At 31.3% G+C, this 26,991-nt stretch overlaps 1 protein-coding gene across 5 annotated transcripts in view; it reads left to right on the top strand.

The window, feature by feature from the left end:
- Positions 1 to 26,991, top strand: part of ADGRL3 (adhesion G protein-coupled receptor L3) — a 463,877-nt gene that overhangs the window by 423,044 nt on the left and 13,842 nt on the right. For all 5 annotated transcript variants that reach the window (XM_090266824.1, XM_090266822.1, XM_090266821.1 and 2 more), the window contains 3 exons: positions 2,293 to 2,461; positions 8,820 to 8,945; positions 14,195 to 14,291. In XM_090266824.1, the coding sequence (XP_090122950.1) occupies positions 2,293 to 2,461; positions 8,820 to 8,945; positions 14,195 to 14,291 (392 nt within the window). The remainder of the gene's footprint in view (positions 1 to 2,292; positions 2,462 to 8,819; positions 8,946 to 14,194; positions 14,292 to 26,991) is intronic.

Here is a 26,991-nt window from a genome sequence, read left to right as displayed (position 1 = left end):
CGTGTGGTACAGACTGGTTTCACTCTTAATAGCTTTCTCCTTTCATTGTGATGTGTTCCTCTGTACCACGTATGTCCTCATTTCTGTTGTTTGGTTGGACATATCATCTAAAATTATTTTGTGACTTCTTCAAAATGATCTATGGGTATGAAACTGCCAAATTGCAATTAGTATTAATAACTTTCTATATCGCATACCCCAAAACAGGGGAAAATACCTCCTTGAAAAATTAAATTTACATTTTCAATATTATTTTGTTCAATTTGACACATCACTTGATTATCTAATTGTTTATAAATATATTTTTAAATTTTCTGAAGCAAAGCTACAAGTATGTACAAATCAAATAAAATAAACATAAATGTTAATATTTAGGCTTTTTTTCTTTGAACTTTTTAAAATTATATGTCCTGCAACAATAAACTTAAGTTTGACAACCTCTGGGTGACCTTGTTCTAGACTTTCAGTTTGTTCTTCTGGTGAAGAGTCCTTTGTTTTCATTTTCCACAATGCCATTTCACTTATTTTTTCATGAACTTGCTTATATTTTTTCTTTAGAAATTGGGCTCATTGCAGTTTTATGTTATTAATTCTTGGGCCCATAATGGATTTTCTAGTGGGTAATAGCTGACTTGAGTATTTTATCCTGTCATTTTTTTTTCTAAATCAAAATAGCAATTTGTCTGATTTAATGGCAATTCTTCCCATTTTTTCTTTTTCCAATATTGGTAAGAGACTGAGAGCTTTATTTTGAAAGTTCCCATATTTGAATCTAAATTGTAGAATAAAATATAAACATCTAAGGTATTTTCTGAATCGTAAATCAACATGCACATACAATTGCAAGCATCCTTTAGGTATTCTTTATTGAAGACTGTTAACGTTTTAAATTACACATGTTAAATTTAGTGGATATTTAAATCTGAAAGACAGTGGCTCATGTAAAAGAAAAATGGTAAATATTTGAGATTAATTTAAATAAGACTTTCATAATATTTGACTACTTTGGAACCATATCTTTCTTAAGATGTAGTTCTCTCTGAAAACTTTATTAAACCCAGCTTCAGCTTATGGCAAATATATGTGATTTTGTACCCCTTTATTCTGCAAAGTTCAAATCCCCATAAATACTTCTTCCTCAGTGTAAGTGAAGAATAGCAGTCTGCTGAAAAGAAACATTAGTATATCTTATTCAAGCAAGGTGTGCTGCTGGGGAAGGAAAGATTGGTTGGTTCTTGAGTGTACAACAATCTAGACTGGTTTGGTCCTATTCTCTAATATATTTAGGAGTACAGACAGTTTCCATTTTCAGTTATGATTTCCTATCTAGTGGAAATAGTCATTTTATATTGATAGTAAATACATAACACATAACCACAAATATATGGACTTTTGCTACCCATTGTTTATTATTGTGAATGGCAGCTTGGAAAAAACTAGGAGAATGGAGTGAGATTGAGAATTCGTCTTCCATTCTAGACTACTTTGTTCATGCCACTCCATCCCCATCCTCAGCTTCATTTTCTCCCTTGAATTCACAGACACTTCAGGTGCAGGTGCCCTGAGCCTTTAAGCTTCTTCAACAAAGCTGCCTGATTTCCAAAGTCTAATCCAATATAATATAGAATATATATTAACATATATATGGAGAGAGAGAGAGCGCAATCCAAAGGCTGAAAGGAAGGAGATCATGACCTAGAATGGAGCTATTTTCCCCATCTCCTATATTTCATAGATATTATATATAACTATGGTATCAAATAGAACTTCTAAAATTCATACATCCATTCCATACACATACTGGTTCCTTCAAGAGTTCGGTTTTTTATCAGGAAACACTAAAAGTTTTATGGAAAAAGAGGAAATATGGGAAAATGGGGTAAAAGGGTATTAGTTGAAGCACTTATTGAAAGAGTCCAATCAAACAAATGTTATTATACCAATGAAACCAGTGAAGATTATCATAGCTTTATAGATTTTTTTCTTCCTTCCCATTCACCATAATTACATCTCCATATCATTTGCATATGTGTTGCAAATACATGAATAATTTAATAGTACAGATATGCTTTTGCTTAAATGAATTTCTGTGTTCATAACCTTTTCACATATATGTGAAAACTTGCATCCCCATAAAAATCCTAAAGTACTTATACCACCTGTCTTACATTTTCTGTCAATAAAACTTACTGTAACATTTTTTATTTCAGTGTCAGTTCTCTTGGTATGATAAGATTGTGTTAATTAAAGACCAATTGTTTGATAACTTTTAATTTTCTCTTCTCTCTACAGATCATGGGTTATAGGTGCAATAGCTCTTCTCTGCCTGTTAGGATTGACCTGGGCCTTTGGACTCATGTATATTAATGAAAGCACAGTCATCATGGCATATCTCTTCACCATTTTCAATTCTCTACAGGGAATGTTTATATTCATTTTCCATTGTGTTCTACAAAAGAAGGTAAGCTAGACTTCTCTATTCAAGAATAAATGGCGCACATCCCATACTAGCAAAGCAGCCATAACAAAATCATTCTTGTTATGTTTGTCTCAGAGAAGTAAATTACTTCATTGATTTAATTTTTAAAATAGTAAAGACAAATCAGACACAAAATATAAGTATAATTGTCAGTGTATGTGGTTAACTGAAAAAAAAAATCCAAATATTTTTTTTATTTGGACAGTGCACAAAAGTTATACTCTTATAGATTTGAACTTATGGTCTTCAATATTTTTATCAGCAAATACATGGAATTTGTGTATTAAGAAGTAGTTTTTCTAAGCTGTTATAGAGGCATGGTATCTATCTATATATCTATACACACACATACATTATATATACATATATGTGGCATGGCATAGGAAATATATACATTTTAGTTTCTTTAAAAACTAGTTTTTATATACTAGAAAATGTAACAATGTTTCTACTTTTTGAAAGAGGTAGTAATTGGTAATGGTCTCTGTACTTCTTTTCTTCAAAAGCATCTTGTATACAATCTAGGAGTTGGATGATTAGAATGCAGTATTTAATTTTTTATACTAATCTAGTTTTGTGATTTTTCACATCTACTGGGCCTAAAGTACTCATTTTCAGTTAATTTTAACAACTAAATACTTTGGTTGCATTTTTAAATCTCAAGATACACTCTTAACTCTATTTAAAATGTGGTGTTTATAGTTCTGATCACATAAACCCCTGACTAAGACCGCCTGGGTTAGAATCCTACTTCCTCCATTTAAAGCTTACATGATTTTTATCAAGGTAATTAACCTCTTATGCTCCAGTGTCCTCATATGTAACATGTGGTAATAATACTGAGATATTAAGATGTATATTTGAAAATGAAATGGCGAGTATGAATATTTTTTCTAAGAAAGGAACAAAAATACCTATTCCTATTTTTTTTTAACACACACAAAAAATAAAGAGTATAAATGTCTCTCTAAATTTTTGATTTGAGAGACTGGGGGCATGCAAAACAAAAGATGAAGAGGGTGTCTACAAATACACATCACTTATGTAACTAGTAATTGCATTTGATATCCAGGTGTAGACCAGGATCCACAACCAAGTCTAGTGTTTTTAGTGTATTTAACTTATTTAACGTAAGTGAAATTTTAAGAAATATATCTTCAGGCTCAATTTTGTGATTCATTAGAATAGAGGTTAGCAAACTACTGCTTTTTGACCGAATATATTCAGCCTCCTTTAATTTTTACAGCCTATCAACCGAAGATGACTTCTACATTTTAAATGGTTACACTTAAAATTTAAAATAAGTACATAATAACATTCTTAGTTTTGCTCCTTGGCTTGTAAAGCTTAAAATACTGATTGTCCCTACATGAAAAAAAAATCCCAAGATTTTATATAGAAATTTACTTTTATGTTTTATAATAACATATATTAACATATTGTTCTTTCATTTATTCTGTGTTTGGAATTTTTCAATTTTTGTGGCATTTTTATTGGCTTCAAGAACATGGTCTAAATCAAAGAACATAAAGAACATAGACTTATTTTTCTCCTTTTTTTCTACAAAAAAGGTACCTGTCTTTAAAATTGCAGAAATTGTCTTGGAGATTTTTCTTTTATTCTTTTTTTTTAAATTGAGATATAAATAAGTATAACATTCTATAAATTTAAGGTTTACAGTTTATTCATTTGATTCATATATATGTTGCAAAATGATTACCACTGGAGTAATAATTATGAGCTAATACCTCCATCATCTCACATAATTACTTTTTTTTTTATGGGAGAACATTTAAGATCTCTTTTCTTAGCAACTCTCAAATACATAATACTTATTGTTAAATATAATCATTATCATGTCCATTAGATCCTCCAAACTTACTCCTCTTTGATCTAGAAGTTTATACCCTTTGACCAACATCTCCACATTTTCCCACCCCCAAACCTCTGGTAACTATCATTCTACTCTGTTGTTATCAGTTCAACTTTTTTAGATTCCACATATAAGACAGATCATACAGTATTTTTCTTTCTCTGCCTGTCTTATTTCAGTTAGCATAATGCCGACTAAGTTTCCCCATGTTGTCGTAAATGGCAGGATTTCCTTCTTTCTCATGGCTGAAACATATTTCCATTGTGTGTGTGTGCGTGTGTGTGTACCATTACCATGTTGCCTTATCCATTCATTCATTTATGGACACTTAGGTTATTTTTATGTCTTGGCTGTTGTGAATAATTCTTCAGGGAATAGGGGAGTGCACATATCTCTTCAAGATCCTGATTTGATTTCTTTTGGATATCTAACCAGAAGTGGAATTGCTATATTATATGGTAGTTCTATTTTTAATTTTGTGAGAAATCTCCATACTGTTTTTCACAGCTGTGCCAATTTTTGTTCCCACCAACAGTTCACAAGGGCTTTCTTTTCTCCATATCCTCTCCAACACTGTTATCACTTGTCTTCATGAAGATTACTATTCTAACAAATGTGAGATTTTATTTCATTGTGGCTTTCATTTGCATTGCTCCTATAAATGATGTTAAGCATCTTTCCTATTGGCCATTTGTATTTCTTCTTAAGAAAAATGACTATTTCCTCTGTCAATTTTGCTTTTGGATAGATTGAGGTGTTTTTGCTATTGATTTGTATGCGTTCTTTATAAACTTTGGGTATTAACTCATTATTAGATATATGTTTTGCAAATATTTTCTTCTATTTTTTAGATTGCCTTTTCATTTTGTTGTTTCTTTTGCTATCTAGAAACATTTTAGTTTGACGTCATCTCACTAATTATCACTTTTATTTGTTGTGCTTTTGATGTCATATTCATAAATTGTTACTAAGACCAATGTTCAGGGGCTCTCCCCACTGTTTTTCATTTCCTTAGGAGTTTTCTGGTTTCAGGTCTTATGTTTTAAGTCTTTAATCCATAATCCATTTTTTAAAATTTTGTGACTTATGTAAGATAGGGGTTCAATTTCATTCATCTGCATGTTTTCCCAACATTATTTATTGAAGTGATTGTCACTTCCTTATTCAGTATTTTTGGGTTCGTTGTCAGTTATTTGTTGACTACATATGCAATATTTTATTTCTGGGCTCTCTTATTTTGTTGTTGTATTTGTCTATTTTTATGAATTCCATACTGTATTTCTATAGCTTTATAGCACACTTTCAAATCAAGAAGTGTGATACCTCTAGCTTTTTTTTTTCTTTTCAGAATTGTTTTAGCTATTGGGGGTCTATTGTGGATCTGTATAAATTTTAGGATTTTTTCTATCTCTGTGAAAATACCATTGGAATTTTGATAAGGATTGCATTAAATCTATATGCGACTTTGTGGAGTATGAATATTTTAAAATCATAATTATTTTTGAAGGTTTTTCTTAAGACATCTGATTGAATATCAACAATATGACCCTTCTAATGTAATTGCTAGTATGTGTTCATTAGAGGTATATGAACTATTCCCTTTTTGAGATATATTGCTTTATAGGGTTCAACTCATTTAAAAAAATCAAACTCCGAGTTGTCATTTGTTTTTCTGAGAATGGATTGCATGATTGTGTCACTAGTATTTCCACTGGTGACATTAAAGTTGTCATTTTTTCTTTCATTATTCATTCAAATATGCTTTACATCTCAGAGGGTTTCATAATTATTTTATTTTGGACCTGAGTGTGTAAAAGAAATGTTTCATTTGTAAGACATATTTTCTTTCCCATCTTCTTCTTCTAAAACAACCTCAGATTGAAAGAATAACATATTATACCTGATTTGGATAAGATGGAATATCATGGTGAATTAGAATATGCAAATGATTGAACAATCAAATAACTTTTATTGCAAACTAATGAAAAAAATCTCATGGACATGGTCCAGTAAGTAATATAGTTAAATGTGGGAGTTGGCATCAACTTGATTTGATTGTTGTTTATATAATCAGTTGAGAACATTTAACCTTTTTTGGAAAATGTGAATAGTCCATGATGAATTACTGTGGCATATTGCTGCCTTTGAAACAGGAAGGGAAATGGTTCTCTTTCTCTCTTCTTTCTTTTGTCTCTATTCTCTCACTCCTAAAATATTTGTTTAGATGTAAATAACTTCATTAAAAAATACTTTCTCATCTAAAAATAAGGATATCCCTTGTTGAGTAGATTAGGAAAAACAAAGTAAGATGTAGGTTATGATCAAAGTTTAGGTTCTTGGTGGTGCTTCATAAGTTCATTAAAAATTACTAAACTGTAATTGATATTGCCTACCTTTGAGTAAAGATTATTTTAAGCTCTCTCAAATCTAATTAAAGCAGTAGTTCTTATTTTCCCAGATACAAAGAAGGAAATAACCTAATAGATTACTTTAATAATACTGTTATTAATATATAATGCCTTATTCAGTCATATATTAATGCTAGAAATGTGGTCTCTGAGAAAGAACTTCCTGATCATCGAGCATCCATGAAATTTGTATTTTATTCACATTACTTAACCTATTTGTCTTTCAGGTTATTTTTATTGCTTAACATTTTCAAAGCACTTATCTATAAAATATAGGAAATAATTATTTTCCAGAGTCATTCTGAGAGCAGGGCCTAGCACAATTCCTGTAAATTAGTGATTAAAAATTAAGAACTTCTTTATTCCACCCTCCCAAACTCACACATATCTTGGACACACATGCATGTGGATACAAACTATTTAAAAAAATAAACAAAATACAGTTTGGCTTGTAAACACAGAATAAAACTAATTATTTCTAATTATTAATAAATATAGTAGGGAAGAGACTGATCCAAAAACAAGTCAGTATAATTTTAAATAAATTGAAGAATATGCAATTTGGCATTCCATATCAGAAAAAGGCCTCAAAGATTAGTACGTTAGTCCTCTCTGTTTTGTTCACACTATGCTAAACACAGAGAATGCCTTTTTGTCTCCTCTCAATCTCTCCTTTCAATTTCATCCTCTGAATGGCCTAATGCCAACCTAGCTTCTGAAGATTCTCTTCGAAGTCCTCTAAGAAGCCTTTCTTGGTTCCCCTGCCTGTTTTCCTCCATAATTTGATTCACATGACTCCCTAAAATTGTTCTTATCACAAAATAATCATTCAATATATATATAACTTCTTCAAATAAATCTGAACATAGTCTATGTCTGATTTGCTATGTCTTTAATAGAATAAACTTTAGAATGTTAAGATATAATGTTTTAGTTTTGATTACTAATTTTAATATATAATTCACACTTTATTTTGGTTTTGATCATAAGAAATATTCCTCAAAAGGTATATATTTATAATTTTGTTTAAATTAAATTACATTGGAATATTATATTGTCACAAGTTGTGGAAAATATGAACTCATATATGTGAAATTGGTGTCTAAAGAACTAAGAATAACATTTGTATAGTGTTATTTCATAATGAATATAAATTTGTGGTCATGTAACCAACTGATAACATGTCTAAGGATGTGTTTTCAGGTAATGAACATGTAGTTATTATTCTTTTTATTGATATTGATAGTAGAAGTATGATTTAGGGCAGTTACTGTTTATTTTTGTATGTCTTGTTTGATTAAATAGACAACAATAAAAATTTAAAACATAATAACGTTTTCCCCAAAATTCTTGATGCAATGCTTGAAAACATCCATCAAAAATGTTTACCTCCCTTTTCCCTGTGATTTTATATTATAACTATAATTAAGAATTGAATCAGCAATATCATAAAGCAATCATATTTCTCTGTGATTATTGAATAAAACTATTTTGAGAAAGTAAATGTAAAATATGTTAAATCTTATATTCTGAAGTTGCAATATTGATCTTTTTTAAGATAAATAAACTTCAAAGAAATATAGATTTAAAAGAAATGCTTAAGCCCAACACATTCCTTTTTCTGTATTTAAATATTCCCTCTCTCTTCTCTTTTTCTCTCACTCCCTCCCTCCCTTTCTCCATCCCCACTTCTCTATAAATTCCTCACTAAACTTCTGTGTAAAGTCAGCTGCACCAGCAGGGTACTTCATATTAAACTATGAACACAAAAACAGTGGCTAAAGGAGTCTTACATTTTGGCTCTTTGACTAAGAGGTAGTAAAGTGTGTGTGTGTGTGTGTGTGTGTGTGTGTGTGTTTTAAAGTCTATGCAAAATTTCAACCTTGACAGTATGAATATCATTATTTTATATTGTAAAAATATGCTGAACAGACTTTTTTTTTATCTGTAGGGCAAGGAAATAATTATGTTATCTAAATATAAAACTTACAGATTTTATACCATACTTCTGAGCAGAAATTAATACCTTGCTAACCAAAGTTAATGTTTACTTGGCTAGGTAAGAAAAGAATACGGGAAATGCCTGCGGACACATTGTTGTAGCGGCAAAAGTACAGAGAGTTCCATTGGCTCAGGGAAAACATCTGGTTCTCGAACTCCTGGACGCTACTCCACAGGCTCACAGGTAAACCATACTCGTTAATTAAAATGAAATATGTTTTACCTATATTTTGTTATGGGTTGCTGTCTTTTCTTGATCAGCCCTATTTTCTGTCCCAAGTGTCTAGCACATCAACTTTGCTGTTGTTGTTCTAGTGTATCTCAAACAGGCATGATTATGACAGAAATTTAAGAAACCTAACTGTAATAAAATTATTAAATTTAGGGTCTCAGTTTGTGTACTAATGATTTGAAATTAGTTTAGTTGAATGAGCATTTAGGTGAGGACAGGAATTTGGCATTTCCACCAAAATTCTAAAAAACTAATGTTTTATATATGTACTTTTTAATTGCTTCTTTTAGCCAATGTAATAATTCCCTATCACATACTGAAAATATTTATTTATTAAGTGGTATGTTTAGTAAAAACAGTTATAACTCATACCATATTGTTCATTGATTGCTTGAAGAACAAGTCAGGGCAGTAAAGGATATCGTAACAGCTTTATTATATAAACTAGTCTAAATGCTCTTCCAATCAGCTCAGCACTAGATAGAGTAGCTGCATTGTCCCTCACCGGGGAAACTGTAAACTTTTAGGTAACCTACCAGCCATTTTCCCAGGTGACAGAATATCTACTGCAAAGCACTTAAGGTAGGGGAGAACTGGAGAATTACAGAATAGAAAGAATATCATTGGTTAAAGTAGATGAGAAAATGAATAGGGAATCAAATCAAAGAAAAAGTCTCAGGACAAATACTTGAGTATTTGTACGAGTATGTGAGATTACATCTTATTTTGATTATTCTAGAAAGCAAGTGGAATGATTTAAAGAAGGAAGTGACAGGATATCATTCACATGTAATAAAAATAATGTGGCTACTATGTAAATAATGGAGGGAAATCTGTTGGCAAAACTAAAGAGCGAAAATTCTCTCCACCTGTTGCTCCCCTGTACCTACTATGTCTAATCACCTTTTAAAGTTTGGCAATACCCATAATCACACAAATTGTATTCACTAAGATGTGTATAAGATTGGTGTGAATGTGTGTGTGTAAAAATTATGGAGACAAGTAATTAACGGCCTTCCCATTTTGGCCTTCCTTTAGTTGTTGCCGTTTCTTTGATTTCCATTGACTTTTTAGATGTATTTACTTTTATTATATTATATTTGACATATAAAAATGTAGGTAACATTTATTAAATGAGAAACATAGTAATAACATGAACACTTGTGCACTCAACACCCGGGTTAGGAAATAGAGCATTTTCTGTATGTTTGTTCCTTCTTGAGACTTCTCCCAAATCAATCCCTACACCACTCAACCAGAGAAAACCTTCTAACTTTGTTTTTTATTTTTCTTTTTTACTTATTTTAATAGGTTTTCCATTTCCAAAATAATGTTATTTAGTATACCATTTTTAAATCTTTAAGTAATACCTTATTGTATGTAGTCTTCTGTGATTTTCTTTTTTTTTACCACCATATGCTAAGCTTCACCTTGGTTCATGCCATGTACTTTTAGGTGTTGGCTTTATGCCATGTTCTATATATTATTTTTTCTGCCTGAAATACTTGTCCCTTTTCTTCTTTTCATATTGAACTATTATTTTATATAGTAGAATGAGTTGAGTTTTTAACCTCCTAGAACATGAGCCAAATAACTGAATTCAAATACAGGTTATTCCACTTACTAGGTCTGTGATACTGAACATGTTAATTAGCCTCTGAACTTCAGATTACTAATGAATAAAAGAGTTCTTCTGGAGTTTCAAAGAGTGAATACATGAAAAATACAGTGGTACATTGCTACTATTTGTTAATTCGTTCTGGAACTCATGATGAGTGCTGAAACTGATGAGTACCTAGCAGTGAGGCATTTTCTTGAGGGCAGCATGTGATTCATACAAGGTCTAGCAAGTGCAATGAGTCCCGATCAGGTGCTGAGTGCTGATACATATTTTTATTGTCAAAATGTGAAGAGTACAGGGTTTCACAAGTTCTGAAGGCAATGAATACCAAGGTATAACTGTATTATAAATTTAGAACACATAAAGAATTGATATAAACTATATATTATATATACCCACACATGATATTTTCCATGTACCAGGCATTATTTCAGTTGCGTGATACATCAGTTAAAAAAAGGCCAAAATTCTGGTTTTTTTGACCCTCAAATACAGGGGTAGGCAAAAAATATGTTTACAGTTGTGAGTATGCAAGACACAGAGTTTATTCTTGTACAGTAGTATTTATTAGTTGCTGTATTATTTTCCATATGAACAACTGTAAATCTACTAATGCCACCTCATATAATGTAGATATTCGTATCGGTATCGGCAGCCGTCCGTCTCGAGAGACGATGGTGTAGCTTCTTAAGAGTCTATCTGCACCGCCGAGAATGGTTGTGCAGTCCGACTCAGGAGTGACACGGTATCTGTCTCCTCCCGTGTTGAATCGACATCTTGCGATGACGCTGGAGTGTCCTCTCCAGTGAAGCTGAAGCTACAGAGCCTGGGCAGGGTGATATGGAGGGTCTGCTGTTGCCCATGCAGCAGACCCCCCCTCTCTTTGCAGCTGAAGGGTCCAAGGGAAAGACGGAGTCAATACAGCTTGGCTTCAGGTGCGCCGCAGGAGTTGCCGGTGTTGACTACAACGTCAAACCGCCTTAGGGACTCCGACTCCGGATTTTCTGTCGGGGTTTACTCCCTTAGCCTTTCCCCTGAAGAGGTATGCCGCAAGGCAGCGGAGGTTTTTTGGAGTCAGAGTTTTCCTTCTCTGATGTGCCCTGACTGGAAGATCGAACCAGCGACACTTAGCTCGCAGGCCGACGCTCAATCCACTGAGCCAAACCAGCCAGGGTTAAATGTAGATATTAGACATTATATATTGAACATTAAATATAAATATAATAAATAAGTACATTATTATAATGTATAGTATAGAAAATTGTGATGTCTATGGGGAGTAATAGTAGAGTTCAGTGCATGGAATACAATTCTAAGTAAGGTAGTCACCTTAGGTCTTGAAGGAGAAAATAAATATGAGCAGAACCTTAACGCTGATGAAGAAGTTACTCATACCTATACATGGGAAAAGAGCACTCCAGGCAAAGGAAACAAGTATACCAAGCCCTAAAGCAGAGGCATGTTTGACATGTTAAAGAATGGCAAAAGAACAAGTGTGGCTAGCCTAGGTAGAAGAAGCTAATAAAAGATGAGATAATGGGGGCAACTCATATAAATGTCACCTAACAAGATCACAATTTCATCAACTCTCAGTTAAAATGTCCCTTCTTTTGTGCAGTACCCTCAGAGAGTCTGGGCAAGGACATGAGCCCTTATTTGCACTTTCTAAATTTTTTTTAGTTGTGTAGTATAACAAACATTTACAAATGTGCACAACTTAAGTTTATGACACAATGATTATTACACCTCCCCAGTTTAAATAATATAATATTGGGAGTATCTCGGAAACCTTTGAATCCTTCTCAGTCATTCAGCTCCAAACATAACAACTATCTTTACATTTGTCATTACATTTTGTTTTACATGTGTTTGATACTTATTCACATGAAATCATCCAGAACATATTCTTTTTTTAATTTTTCTTTATTTCCTTTCTTAGGCAGCTACATTGCTGTGGAAAGCTATGTTCTTTTTTATTTAGTTGTTTTGTAATAATATAATGCATTTATTTATTCTATCATTGATAGTCATTTGGGTTGTTGATAGTTGTGAGTTGTAATAATTAATGCTTCTATGGAGATTTGTGGGCACATTATTAGACATTTTGGGTTTGCTTTTCCCCTTTGTATTTCCTAGTCAGTATTTGGCATATAGTAAAGGGTAATTAATATTTTAATTAATTAATTAACAATAAAACAAATGTTCTCAATATTCGCTCCCAATATTTTAGTTTGAAGCTTTGTTCCCAATATTTCAGTTTGAAGCTTTGAAATATTGGTCAATGGAAACATTCTCAACTTCTCAGTATCTCTAATCCTGTACCAGTTTTCTTATTGTGCTTTTGCTTATTAGTTTTGCTGTGTGTATGTATGTGTTTGCTGACCTATATAACAATATAGACAATACTTCTACAGCATAAACATGTCCCTAGATTCATAAAACCAATTTCTAGATTAGTTACTACTATTATTCAAAGAGTTCAAATATACTTGGAACATAACCCATTTGTGAGCTTGGTTTTACCATTGGTGGTAGTAATAAATAGTTCTTATAACTATTTATTCTTGAAAAAGTTTCTGAAAAGGTTTTATTTTCTGCTCACAAGATTGTTAATACTCTTTTGACCCCTAACTCAATAAAATAGCAAAATAAAATTAACCAGAAAAATAATCTCCCAAATGAAAAAAGAATTACACTGCTTTCTTGACTTGTCCGACACTTATAATATTGAATTTGAGAATATAAATAATGATGTAAGAATTTTCCATTCTCTATAAAACTTCCTACTGTGAAGCAATGAATAAGAGTAAATCAACTTCCTCCATTTCCTTCAAAAATGAAAAGTCAAGATAGTATGTAACCTATAAAGTTAACATTGGTCTTATAATAAATTAATAGAAATATTAATTAAGTTCAGTATCATTTTAATAATATCCTATGTTCTTTTCTCACCAAACTTTCTTGAAAGATTTTAAATTCTTGAACTAAATATTGTGTTAATAAAACTGATAATTTAATGCATATTTAAATATCCCATTCCCATTAAAGTTAAAATGAAAATAATTAGTTTTATCTTGAAAAGTAAAATTATTAAATTCTACCTGTGTAGGGTACATTTCTATATATCTTCAACATGTTTAAAGTGTTATGTTACATTTATTTTTTATTTTTTAATATATATTATTTTATTGTTGTTTAATTACAATTGTCCCAATTTTTCCCCCATTACTCTTCCCTGCCCCTCTTACCCCCCACTCCCACAGTCAATCCCCCACTCTGTTGTCCATGTCCATGGGTCCTTTATACTTGTTCCTTGACTAAACCCTTCTCATTTATTTATTTTTAATAATTATAATTGTTTGGGGTGTAGGCACTTAGAATTATAATTAATAAGAACCAATTATTACTATTAATTTAGTTTCTAATGTTCTCATGCCACTGTACTGCAAGCATGTAGAAACTGTATATTTTGCAGATGCCAGAAACAAAAGTCTCATATAATTTAGAAAGAAAAAAAACGACTTTTTGTATAAATTCACTGCTTTGTGAGTTGATTTCCTTTTCCTTTTCCCCCATCAAGAGCCGAATTCGTAGAATGTGGAATGACACAGTCCGAAAGCAGTCAGAGTCTTCCTTCATTACTGGAGATATAAACAGTTCAGCATCACTCAACAGAGGTAATTAGAAATGATTTTTCATATGTATTACTTTTGTGATTACTTTAAGAAGTTCTTAAATTCAATGCTTTATTTGCAGCTTCTGGCCCTTTTTGCATGTGAAAGGAATATTGCAAAGATATAAAACCTGGTTGAGTGTAGCAGGGTGTTCCATTATTCATAAGCCTTTTTTTTTTTCAATCCTGAATTTTCAGGAGATCTTTTCTGAAAGGAAGTTAGGAAACATGAACTTTCTTTTTCTAGTCATCTGCCACTGCTATAAAATGGAGAGCTGTCAGGCCTGGTTGGAAGCAATGAAATTGGGCAATTATTTGACTATATAGTCTGCTAAGCATCATTGTCCCAGGTATAGAACAATTTCGTAGTCTTTGTGGAAGTAAAAATATACTGTCCAATTTATACTTAAGGCAGCCTATATTTGGGGGTGGGGATCACATCTAAATATCTAAAAGACTTATTCAGATAATACTGGATGTTTAAAGATCTAGAAGAAAAAAAAATACTTTATATATACATATATGTTTGTGTTATATTTATGTGTGTGTGTGTGCGTACGCTTGCATGCACTTTGGTTAAAATATTCCTAGGGCATAATTCAGTATTTTTAAATGAAATTCACTTAAGGGACTGTTTTGTTTCTGTTTTGTTTATGGTTGATTTATTTTTTATTCTCTCTCTCTCTCTCTTGCTCTCTCTTGTAGTGTGTATGTATGTAATTAGAATTAAATTTACTGCAATAAAAATGTACAGATGCATTATTTGTGGAGAACTAGAGTACACTATAGTCAGTGGTGGAAAATATTTAGAATATGATATTGTTTTATCTGGAAAGGTGGTATTTGTATAAATTTACTCCAACCATGCTCTTAAGAGAGATATTTTAATACATATATTCAGAACGTACTTTTATGATCGACATTGTTATTTTTTTCTTACCAATCTAAGATTATCAGTTTGTTTTAAACCTATTTCTGTCAATTTCTTGTTACATTTTTAAAAATTCTACATAGAAACAAGTTTATGATTAAGAAATATTCAGATGCTTATGCTCTTAAATTACTTTTACTTAAGAAAATTGTATATTATATATATAAAAGGAGTTAGGACACAAAGCATCCAAGTTGAATTTGATATAGGGATCCATGTTATACATAACCTTAATTACATTTTTGTGTTATTTGGATAGTGATATAGTAACTATCACCTAGTGCTGACATTATATATTCTACATCACTTTTGCGTAACTAATAACAGAATACAAATATACCTCAAATATGAAGAAAATACATTAATATTAAAAAATTGTATTTTGTTTCATACAATTTATTTTTATTTGCTAAAGTATATTGATTTATATACTACAGGTCAAATATTCTTCTCTTTTAACATTTTATTTTTATATTCACTGTTAGTTTGTGAACCTTATTTAAATATGAATACTCTAGTCTTTTGATGAATTTTCAAATTATAGAAAACAAATTACTTAAAAATGCTTCCAAAGTTCAGGAATTAATATACATCCAGAGTGACATCCAGAGTGACAGGTTTTCTTTATTTTTAAGATAACCCCATATATAGAAAATGTACAATATGTTCTCAGAAATAAAACTATCTTTATTAATAAGATTTATTATTTGAGGTAACTTGAATCTTAATGACTACAGAAACCATAGAATAATTCTTGTTTAAACCAAAAATGAGATAATATAATTTTAAAGATACACTATTTATTTGCCTACTGTGACAATGGATTAAATATATAAGATTATTTTCTCTAGCAAACTGATCTAAATTTATGTAAAAATAGTAAGGTATGTAAATTTAGCAAAACCTGTTTTAAATGGATAATTTTTAATGACCTTGATTTTAAGTTCAATCACATGATATAATACTCTATGCCCTTTTTAGTTCCTTCTTGATAATTTCATCAACTTGGAATATATAAAATGTAGATGACTAGGTCAATTTGAAATATATTTAAATAATATAATATTTTATACTGACTGATCTATTTGTAAAATCTTTAGTTTTAAAAGATAGTTCTTAAAGTTACTGAAGAAAGTTTAAAATTTCTTGTGACACCTGATAAGTTACTTTAATGATGACTTCAGGAGAGAGTTAAATTGAATTTATGAGTTGAAGTGTGTCCGTGCAGTGATCTTTCCCTTCAGGATATATGCTCTTCCTTTCACCCAGTGACTTTAATGGTGGCAGACATCATAGTGATCTTCTTGGTTTCCTATATATATGTTCTAGCCACCCCCCATTCAGAAACTCCCAATTTATTCTCATCTCATTATTTTTTATCTTAGATGAGTGGAATACTTTAAAATTTTATTCTTCATATTATATCTCTGAAGATAGTCTTTAACCTCCTTCTTTAATCTTGTCTTATTTCCCAGGATCCTATCTTCCCTGCATTCAGGCGTGTGTATCATATTTAGGTACGTGGTATCCAAGATTCACCTTTCCAGATAAATACTTCAGTCACCTCAGCAACATAATTATTCACTTCTGTTTATTCAAAAGATTGTATTCCCTATTATTGAAATAAAACTTTTAGGCACTGCATCTTTACATTTTCATATATTCTAACTTCTCATTCATTCTTAGTTTCTTACAGTTAGCATTTTTTTTTTCAAACTCCATTTTCCTTTCTAAATTAGTTATATTAAATCTCTTATTTTTGCCTTTTGAACAGATCTGGCCTTTGAAAACCACACACAAGACATTGTCTAAAAATTAGTCCTATTTTCACTGTAGGTTTTCTTTCCTATTCCTACCAGTGCCTAATTCAGCAAAAGAATAATTGTTTTAAAATTCTGTATGACTTATTATCCATTCTTCTAAACAAGAAACCAGCATTATCATCTTTGGGATCCAAGAAGAATAAAACATCTGCCATGTAGTGCAGAATTCCTTCTTAATAGTTCATTATTTTAAAAAACTACTTTTAGTATTCTGTTCTTAAACTGTCTTGTTATATTCTTATGTATTAGATTAGCTGTCTAAATTTCCCGATATGATAAACTTGATTACTATTGGGATTTTACTCCCTGGAATCATAGGAGACCTTGGAAGATTTACTGATCATTTTCAATTTTTATAATCATCCTTATATATTCTCTTTGGGATTTTGTTATTTGTCACCTCATTCCTTCAAAACATTCCATTACATATGTCATAGGATATCTATACTTATAAACATGATTTCCAAATGTTTCCTATATGTTTCAAATATATATTTTCCCCTGCTAACTTGTTTGCTTACAATGCTACACACTCACACAGATCCGGAACTCCGTGGCTAATACCCCAGGACTACTATCAAGTTAACTTCTCATATGCACTGTATATACACAGGTAGAAGGAGCTTTCAAGAGATCTAAGGTGATGGTTAATTACAGAGTTTCAAGTAAGGTTAACTCCGGTCCAAACCCAAGTTTTCACTCACCCCACTGTAGGGTTTATTCATTTGTTCACTTAAATATTTACTATTTTCACTCACCTCATAGTCATTCCTCAATCTCCATGCTCCTCTCAGGTCTGTTGGAAATCTAATCCAGATTTCTAGTAGCTCCAATTTTGTGGTAGAAATAGAAACAAAATATAGGTAGAGTAATCTTTCACAACTATCCGCTACCCGCAATGTCTGCTGGCCAAATCTCTTGAACAATTTAGCTTAACATTGCCTCTAAAGCTTGAGTTTGATCCATAAGTCAAGCATTTGCTGAGAAATTTCTCCGGTCATTCAATTGTTAAATAAACCAATGTTTTTGTAGATCTATGTAGAAATTGGGAGATTTTCTTAAATTAGATTTTATTAGGCTTTATTTCATCATGATTACTATAATAGCAATACCCATGTTTTATCTCAATAGTGAAATTGACATCAGAAATTTCAGTATAAAATCAAGCTTTGCAAGGTAGCTGCTCTCAGTATGTTATGGTTGAGTGAATTACAAAAAGGTGCCCATCACCACCACCCCGAATGTGGGTTTATTGCAAAAATATGCCCCATCTGAGTGGCATATTTAGCAAAAAGGCATTTCTTCTTTTGGAACAATAGCTTGGCTAGCATCATGGGCTTTTATTTCCCCCTGTTCCCCATCTTCCATCTCATAAACCTCCCACACAATGCAATGTAGATTTTTATCCATGACGAGCTGACCACTAACGCTGTATTTATTGAAGCCAGATATACGTGTTGTGTGGCAGAAGACTGATCTGCTGATGTGGAGCACTTATTTATCAATGCTAATACATTCTCCTTTGGAGGCTGAGAGTCATATTAATCTGTACATACATTCTCAGAAATTTCATGTAATCAGTAAAATTATGATGGCCTATGGCAATCTTTTCATAAATTTTAAGGATAAAATTAGACTCCCAGTGGCACACTACCTACTGAAAAGTGACCTCCCTTTTTAGAAACATTGTCACTACAAAAGGAAAAGATGCCATCAGAAAGACATTTGCAGTAGTTGACTTGCTGCAGTAATGTACATGAGTTTTGAGACTCTGGTTCAACCTAGTGATTTTAGTAAATTGCTTAACAGCTATAAAGTATGGATATAAATAATTCCTACTTCAGGGGGACCTTGAAAGCACTAAGTCAGTTAATATATGTTAATTGGTTACAACAGTGCTGGAACATAGGTAATATTGTTATTATTATTCAGAAGTCTATTTATATTGCCATTGCTCTCAAGTAATCAGATGTTAAAATTTATCATTCACTACCACAGGTTTCCTTTTCTTTTTTCTTTTTTAGTAATAGGTAGGGTGAATGGGATTGTTATCTGAATACCCAGTGAAAGAAATAATTTACCTAAAGCGGTGCTACCCTTGATCCTAACAAAAAGATATAAACTAATAAAACTGAATTGTCTCTTCTAAATCTGAAATTAAATGCAAAATACATTAGCCTTAGTTATACTTTTCCCTTTTGGTTTGTAACCATCTTTTAGCATTTAGGAAATATGGGTAAAACCTTTCTTTTCCCTACCTTAGATAATAATATAAGAGAACAATGCCTTCTCTTTCATTCAAACCTTATCCTACCCACCAGAACACTAGTTCAGCTCAGGCAGTCCTGCTGAATAACCGGTTCTGTAGAGGAGCAGAGATGTGACTCATTCCCATTTTAAACTCTGAGCCTGTATTGTCTTTCCCAGAGGGTTGGTCACTGAGACAGAAGAAACTCCACGATAAATCACCTGCCACTTCATTAATATTCAAGTTACTAAGCATATTTTGTTTTTATGTTTCTAAAGAAAAATATAAATGAAAAAGTGTTAGTGGTGTTTCAGTCTGATTAATGATTTCTATAAATTAAAGCTACTAGCGTGAAACATTCATGCTCATTCACTGCATTTTATTAATGTCAGTAAACACAGTTTTGCTTATGTGCATGAAGTATGTCATATTGCCCCAAAGTCTTGCTGTTTTAAAGGATTATAAAATCATTGTTTGTAAATATTAACCAGATCCTAATATAATCTGACACCTATTTGTGAAAATTTTAACAGCAATTAATGATGTGCCTAAGAGTACTTGCAGAACTAACAAATCAGAGTGGCCTATATAATGAATTACTTTTTGTTATTACCAAGCATTATGATGCTATGAGTGCAAATATAGTAAGTATCTTACAGCATGTATAAAATTTTTATTTGAGATTTTTCATTATACTTATATCTAGAGTGTTTGCTTTTATATTTTTGATTTATAACTTAGGCAACAGTGCTCTTTCTGTCAGTTTCTTTTGTTTATGCATGTCATCAAAAAAGACCATCAGAAAATATACAGTAAGGAAATTGGCATTAGGAAAATCAGTTTAATGGCACAAGAGCAAAATAGGTACAGATTTTAAGTGAGATGCTGTGTCAGATAGATAATTAAACAATGCTATTAATATCCTGATTTCTAATTCAAGGAGACCAAATAATTTTCAGAATGAACTCTCCATTGGAAATGAAACATATTAAATATTGATTTCTAGTCAATCAGAGGCAAATGTTCTTGCTATAAATTGTTAGCAGGAACTGAAAAAGAAAAACTTTCAAATGCTTGTCCAATGAGTCCTCCTTATGCTTTGCTTTTAACTTTCTCTTTGATATGAATCCTTCAAATCATCCAGTTCTAATAGCCAAGTACACAATAGTAAGAATTATTATTATTATTTTATTATTATTATTATTATGTCTTTCATAGACTACTTCACCAAGAGAGTTCTTTATCTATGTAAATTTCTTATTTTATGGTTTATTATATTATTACCTTATAATTGTTAGTATCTCTTACCTCTTCTTCATCAAACAGCTATAATGAGATACCACTTAGTTCTGAAATATTACTATTGTTTTGTGTAAGTTGATGAGCATATTAAAATTCAAAAATACCATCTTTTTTAGAATGTAATGTGAATACTACAAGTTATCATCAGAAGTTGCTGGTATTCTTTTCTCTAATAGAATACACTATGTCCCTTCATAGTTCTGATAACTGTGTGATTTCTTCTTGGTGTACATAGCTATCGTTTATCTATTGTATGCTGTTAATTATTCATTATCCATTATCTTTATATACATGAAGAAGCTGGGTTTTTTCGTAACTTGTCCAAGGTAAGATAGCAAGTAAAAGGCAAAGTCTAGATTCCAAACAAAGTTTTCTAACCACAAGCCCTACTCATGATAACAGAAATTTCCATTCTCTTATTGTGATAACAGTTTTTCATGAAGTTTGCTGAAGCTCAGAATAAAGATATTTTCCAAGAATTACTTCAAAGTGATTTTTATCATATATAAGATATTCTTAACAGCATAATTACTCATATGTTTACTTATTATTTTCCTTCCACTTAATTATTTTCTAAGTATAGTTCTTTAGTGTGGATTTATCCTATTCACTTAGGGGAAGAAAATATTAAAATACAGTGGATATATGGGGAGATAGATTGGCCAATACATATGACTTTTACAAATTTATTGCTCAGTTGTAACACTTAGGTTGCATGAAGAATTTTACAATCATTCTTCTTTTCTGGAAGCACTCAATGTATTTTATTGGTAGAATCCTTTCATATTAATTTTTAATTTCATATATTTCAGTAAAAGAATGAACATTTTAGTTAGAAAAAAAATCTGTTAATAAATCAGGTAAATAATAGAACCAAAGATAGAAGTTTTTCCTGAATTTTGTACTCCTGAACTTGATATTCCTTGAAACTGTGTTCTCTGTCAGGACAGCAGAGCAGTGCCTAGATTAAGTAGGAAATGTGTATGAGCTGACTTCAAATAGATAGTGATAATGTTATACACAACTTACTACATTTATGTGCTAATTCGATTTTAAGAAAAACTAAAATATCTTATTATTTAAAATTTAAAAACAGACAAAACTTACTCATACCCCTCATCTGAAAAAAATGTTCCTATTCTATTATAAACATAAATGTTGTGATGATATAAATGCAATATATAATATCCAAAGTTAAGTAACAGAATAATCACTTTTCAGATCATTTTTCTAATAAACAGACCATATTAACTTGTATCTGATATTTTGAAAGTGCATAGAAATTAATTCAATTACATGAAAAATTAAAATGTGGAAGAGGAATCTACATTTAGCAAAAAAAATATGTTTAGAAAAAAGATAAATTGTTATTACCAATAATATGTAATATCCAATGTAAACAGTACATGTTGAATTGCATATAAAGGCTTGCACTTTTTAAATAGCTTTATATACTGCAGGCTATTTAAAAGTAAGTGTTTAGTCCTGGCCCCGTAGCTCTATTGGTTAGAGCGTCATCCCAATATGCCAAGGGTGTGGGTTTGATCTCAGTCAGGACACATACAAGAAAAAAAAAAAAAAATGGTGAAAGCATAAATAAATGGAACAACAAAGTGACATTTCTCTCTCTCATTCCTTCTCTCTCTAAAATCAATAAATAAAAATAAAAATAAGTGCTTATATGACAGGTTCTCCTACAATTTTCATAATATGTTTCCTCATAATTTATCATCATAAGGAATGAGGATGCTTTAAAAACTAAGACAAGTTACCCATCACATTGATAAAAGATAATATACAGCCCTAGAAAATCACCAGTGAATTAAGAGAGATTTGAGAGGATATACAGATTGAAGGGAGATAGTTAATCTTGATATAGAAAAGTAGAAACAATGTAAGTTTCCTGAAACAGTCTCGGTCTAAACCGAACAGATTTGATTATGATTGTGATATGTCTTTTCTGAACAACATTGTCAAGAATATATTTATTCACAGATACTTTTTTCCATTCTTACCCACTTTGCTCAGACCAACTTTTTTTCTAATGTAGGTTCCAAATTTAAAATTCAAGTTTTAGCCAGGATAGATCTTCTTCATTTAAGCACAAATAATTGGCACAGTATAAGAAAGTATGCTAATATCGGGCAGAGAATAATATGAAAAGTCATATTTTCTTCACACTGGTAAATTATTTTATATTGTTAAATAGTTATACTTTTCTTAGTTTTGAGTTTTGTTTTATTCAGCATAAATGCAGAATCAATGTGGGATTTACAAATAAATATAGCTGTGGATTGACTATACATCCAATACTACATACTGTTTACTTACTAAAAATAACTGATTTACTGCTACATTGTCTTTGGTTAAACAAACTTGGCCTGTTACGTTTAGGTTCAGTGTCCTTTTCTTGAGTACTATGACAATGTATTCAAAATATCCAAGTTAATAGCACATGGAAATACATGTTTTTGACCATAAAAGATGAGTTTTAGAAGTCATTTTAGAGACTCTGTAGTATACGTCCACCATTTCTTCTGGAGACCAACTCCTCCTCTATTCTGAAGCAAAAATTTACCAAGAATTCTGAGTTCCAAAGTTCCAATTCTACCATAGTTGGCTTGAGCAGTCAGAATATGTAAAATCTCCAAGCAACTTTGCTTTCAGCTAATTACATAAAATACAACAATGAATATCTAATGACATCAATTTCTTGATCCACAATACTAAAAGTATATATATATATATAATAAAATATAAAAATAATAATTTAAAGCTTTTAGAAGAAAATAATATATTTTAGATTTAGTTAAAGGCATTCTTAAAAACAAAATAAAAATCCCAACTAGAGAAATACAGTTCTTATCTCAAAATTTAAACCACACTCATGACAGGTGAAATATTGGGAGAAGGCATAAACAATACATAAATAATAACAACAAAATGTAGTGCCTATATTGTATAAAGAATGCCTAAAACTCAATAAATAAAATTCAACAACTCAATATACACATATGGATGGCAAAAGATAAGAATTGCGAATTTACAGAATAGGAAATCCTTATTGCCCATTAAGATATGAAAACGTACCCCATCTTTCTGGTAATCAGGTAAATGCAACACATAACAGTATCAAATTGGCAAAAATATCAGGCTGACAATACCAAGTCCTAGCTAGAAATTGAGAAATATTATACATTGCTCACGGAAGTGTGACTTGGCACAAACACATTTGGCAGCGTTTTGACAATATGTAGTAAATTGAAAATGGGGACAACATATGATCGAATAATTTTAATTTATAGGTACGGTATTAATTGTAGAAAAAGTCACGTGTCTGGACAAAAAACATGTATAAAGCCAGTTAATACAAAAAAAGGGGGCACTAAACTAGATAATCTAGGTTTCACAATTCTAAATCTCTTAATTCATATATTAAAATAGAGGAATCACTTCTGCATTAATAATATTTTATTTTTATTGAACTAACAATAATCCAGTCTGTACTCTGGAGAAAACGTGTCATTGAAATCCATATGAATAAATTCCCAGTGAATGAATTAGATCTTAACAGAAGCTAAAGTATCTCAGAACCATTTGAAAGAAATTTAATAGGCAGGTTGATTAAATTTTAATAGCAAACTTGTTGGCTATTAAAAGTACACAGGTGATAAATCAAGATGTCAGCTCTTCAATTTATGACTTAAGGAAAAAAATGATGAAAGACTTCTTGGCTTTCAAGAAAATAGTTCTTCCCTGACACTTTGTAATTTAATTAATTGCTTAAATACAAAGAGTAAAAAATATAAAATATGGTTTCTGTGTTTTTTAAAGTTACTGTATTTAACTTTTCAGTATACCATGCAGGTTTTGTTGGTTCTATTATTATAAACAGCTTGATCTTGACTTATATGGCTGTCTCTGTTATATAAAGTAGTCGTTTAAAATGGAACTATAGTTGCCTGTGCTGTCTCTCTGTACATTGTGTGCTGATTCTGTTTTGTTACACAGAAAACCAAAAAGTAGGCAACAACATACTTAAAATAGGCAATGGCCATTGAATCAGTTCTTCATAGTTATGGAAGCCTTTTTTATATATTTACATTTATTTTTATTTATGTTATGTAATTTAATACATGAATATGAAAATTAATTTATTTATTTTTTTAATTTTTTTATTTTGGTTTTTCAATTACAGTTGTCCCCTTTTCCCCCAATTTCTCTCCCCCACCCAACCCACCCCCTCTCCCGCAATCATATCCCTCCCCGTTGTCCATGTCCATGAGTCTTTTATACGGGTTCTTTGACTAATCCCTTCCCTTACTTATCGCCCTTCTCTCCCTCTCCCCTCCCCCCTATTGACTGCTATTCTGCTCTTTGTTCTATTTAGTTCCTTTGTTTGTGTTGTTCTTTAGTTTTCTGTATTAGGTGATATCATATGGTATTTTTCTTTCTTTGCCTGGCTTATTTCACTAAGCATAATTCTCTCTAGTTCCATCCATGTTGTCGCAAATGGCAGGAGTTCTTTCTTTCTGCTACATAGTATTCCATTGTGTAAATGTACCACAGTTTTTTGATCCACTCATCTACAGATGGGCACTTAGGTTGTTTCCAGCACTTAGCTATTGTAAACAGTGAAAATTAATTAATTTAATATTACAAAAAGCAAATGAAGAAAAAATAATGCACTCCTACAAGGTGTCTATTAGAATTTTGTTAACACATATTTTGGGGGGACAATAATGCTAAAAGTCACTGATTTAAATGTTTAGATATCCAGAGTCATGTATGACATTGAAAACATTATACATATCTCCGAACTTGCATTTCTTTATATATTAATGATTATGGTAGATTAGATAATGTTAAAGTCTTATTCAGTTCTAAATTCTAAGTTATAACTTTTCTCTATAATGATATATTGCAATTGATTAGGGGATAGCCAACTTTTTGAAAAGGAAATAAAAGCCAGGGACCTTTTCACCAGAAAAGAAGTGCAAGAATTTGTGGGTGCACAACTGAGCACACAAACATATACCTAACTCATTTTACATACAATTTTGATGGTTTCACACTTTCATAGATACTACCTCCTGGTAAAATATCCCTTGCTTTACAGTGAAGTTAGTATTCTAATTCTATAGAAAACACTATCATTAGTAACACTACACAAGGTGGGGCAAAAGTAGGTTTACAGTTGTTTGTATGGACAGTGATACAATAAGTAAATAATACAAGAATAAACTGTGTTTCCCGTCACAACATCACAACTGCAAACCTGCTTTGCCCCACCCTGTATTTACTTGCACAAAATGAAGTCTCCCCTATGGGCCAAAATTAAGGTATGAAGACAGAAGCGGAGGCATTACTCAATAGTAACTCTGCTTTATCTATAACTCTAATTTATGTATATCAGTCAGGATATATGATGGAAATGACTTCCTAAAAGAAAAATATGTCATATCAAGGGAGAGAGAACCGTAGCAAATGGAATGGAGGATGAGGTATATTAAGGAAGAAAGAACTGTCTGGTTAAAAGTGTTTTGCTGAGATATAACAAACAGAACATTTACCTTCTTATATATTTATAAATTATAAGAATTTGAAAATTGAAGTATATTGATATGTGACTACTAAACAATGGCTGTATCAGTTTGGTTCATTAGATCACAATGGTCTTGAAATAAAGTTTTGCCCATTCAATATGATCAATAAAAATGTAAGTACATTTTCAAAAAATGAAGTGTGTGGGGCAGAGCAGAATGACAATTCAAGTTATTTTAAGAGCTTTGCACTACACTTTTGCTAGCCTGCTGTCAAGAAGAAACGTTGTTTGAATTATGTTTCTGAGTGATATAATACAGATTCAAGTGGGATCCAACTGTCAGCTTTTTTCAGATCTGTTCTTTACTTCATAAATTCAAAGCACACTGATCTGCCTTAGATTACTTTTTTCCAGTTCTCAATTATATGTATCACACTGAACTGGCCTAGACAGTGCTGTCATTCAGAGCCTCCCAATGTCAAAACACCTATTTTATTTTCATGCAGAAAGGCTTATAACATTTTTGTGATGAAACTATACACTTGAAAAGAGCAGTCATGATTATTCCATTTAAACTTCTCTCATTGGAAAACATATCAGCCTCTATCTTTACATAGAAATAACATAAAAAAGAAAAAGGCTCTTCTTAAAATGACTGATTTTACACTTAATCTTTTTCAATAAATTTAGAGTCTGAATTTCAAGTAATTGTCAGAAAAATGTTCCTAAGTTTCTTATGTGGTATGTGAAAGTCTTATCTGCTTTGTATCACACTTTCACCAGAAATAAAGGTTTTGCGGTTTGCCCTTTTGTTGACAGCTTTGTTGGTGATTCACAAATAATGAAATTCAATGT

This window comes from Furipterus horrens, unplaced genomic scaffold (assembly GCF_987537825.1).
Source record: "Furipterus horrens unplaced genomic scaffold, mFurHor1.1.pri manual_scaffold_2, whole genome shotgun sequence".
Classification (NCBI taxonomy): domain Eukaryota; kingdom Metazoa; phylum Chordata; class Mammalia; order Chiroptera; family Furipteridae; genus Furipterus; species Furipterus horrens.
This window is presented reverse-complemented; position numbering and strand designations above follow the sequence as displayed.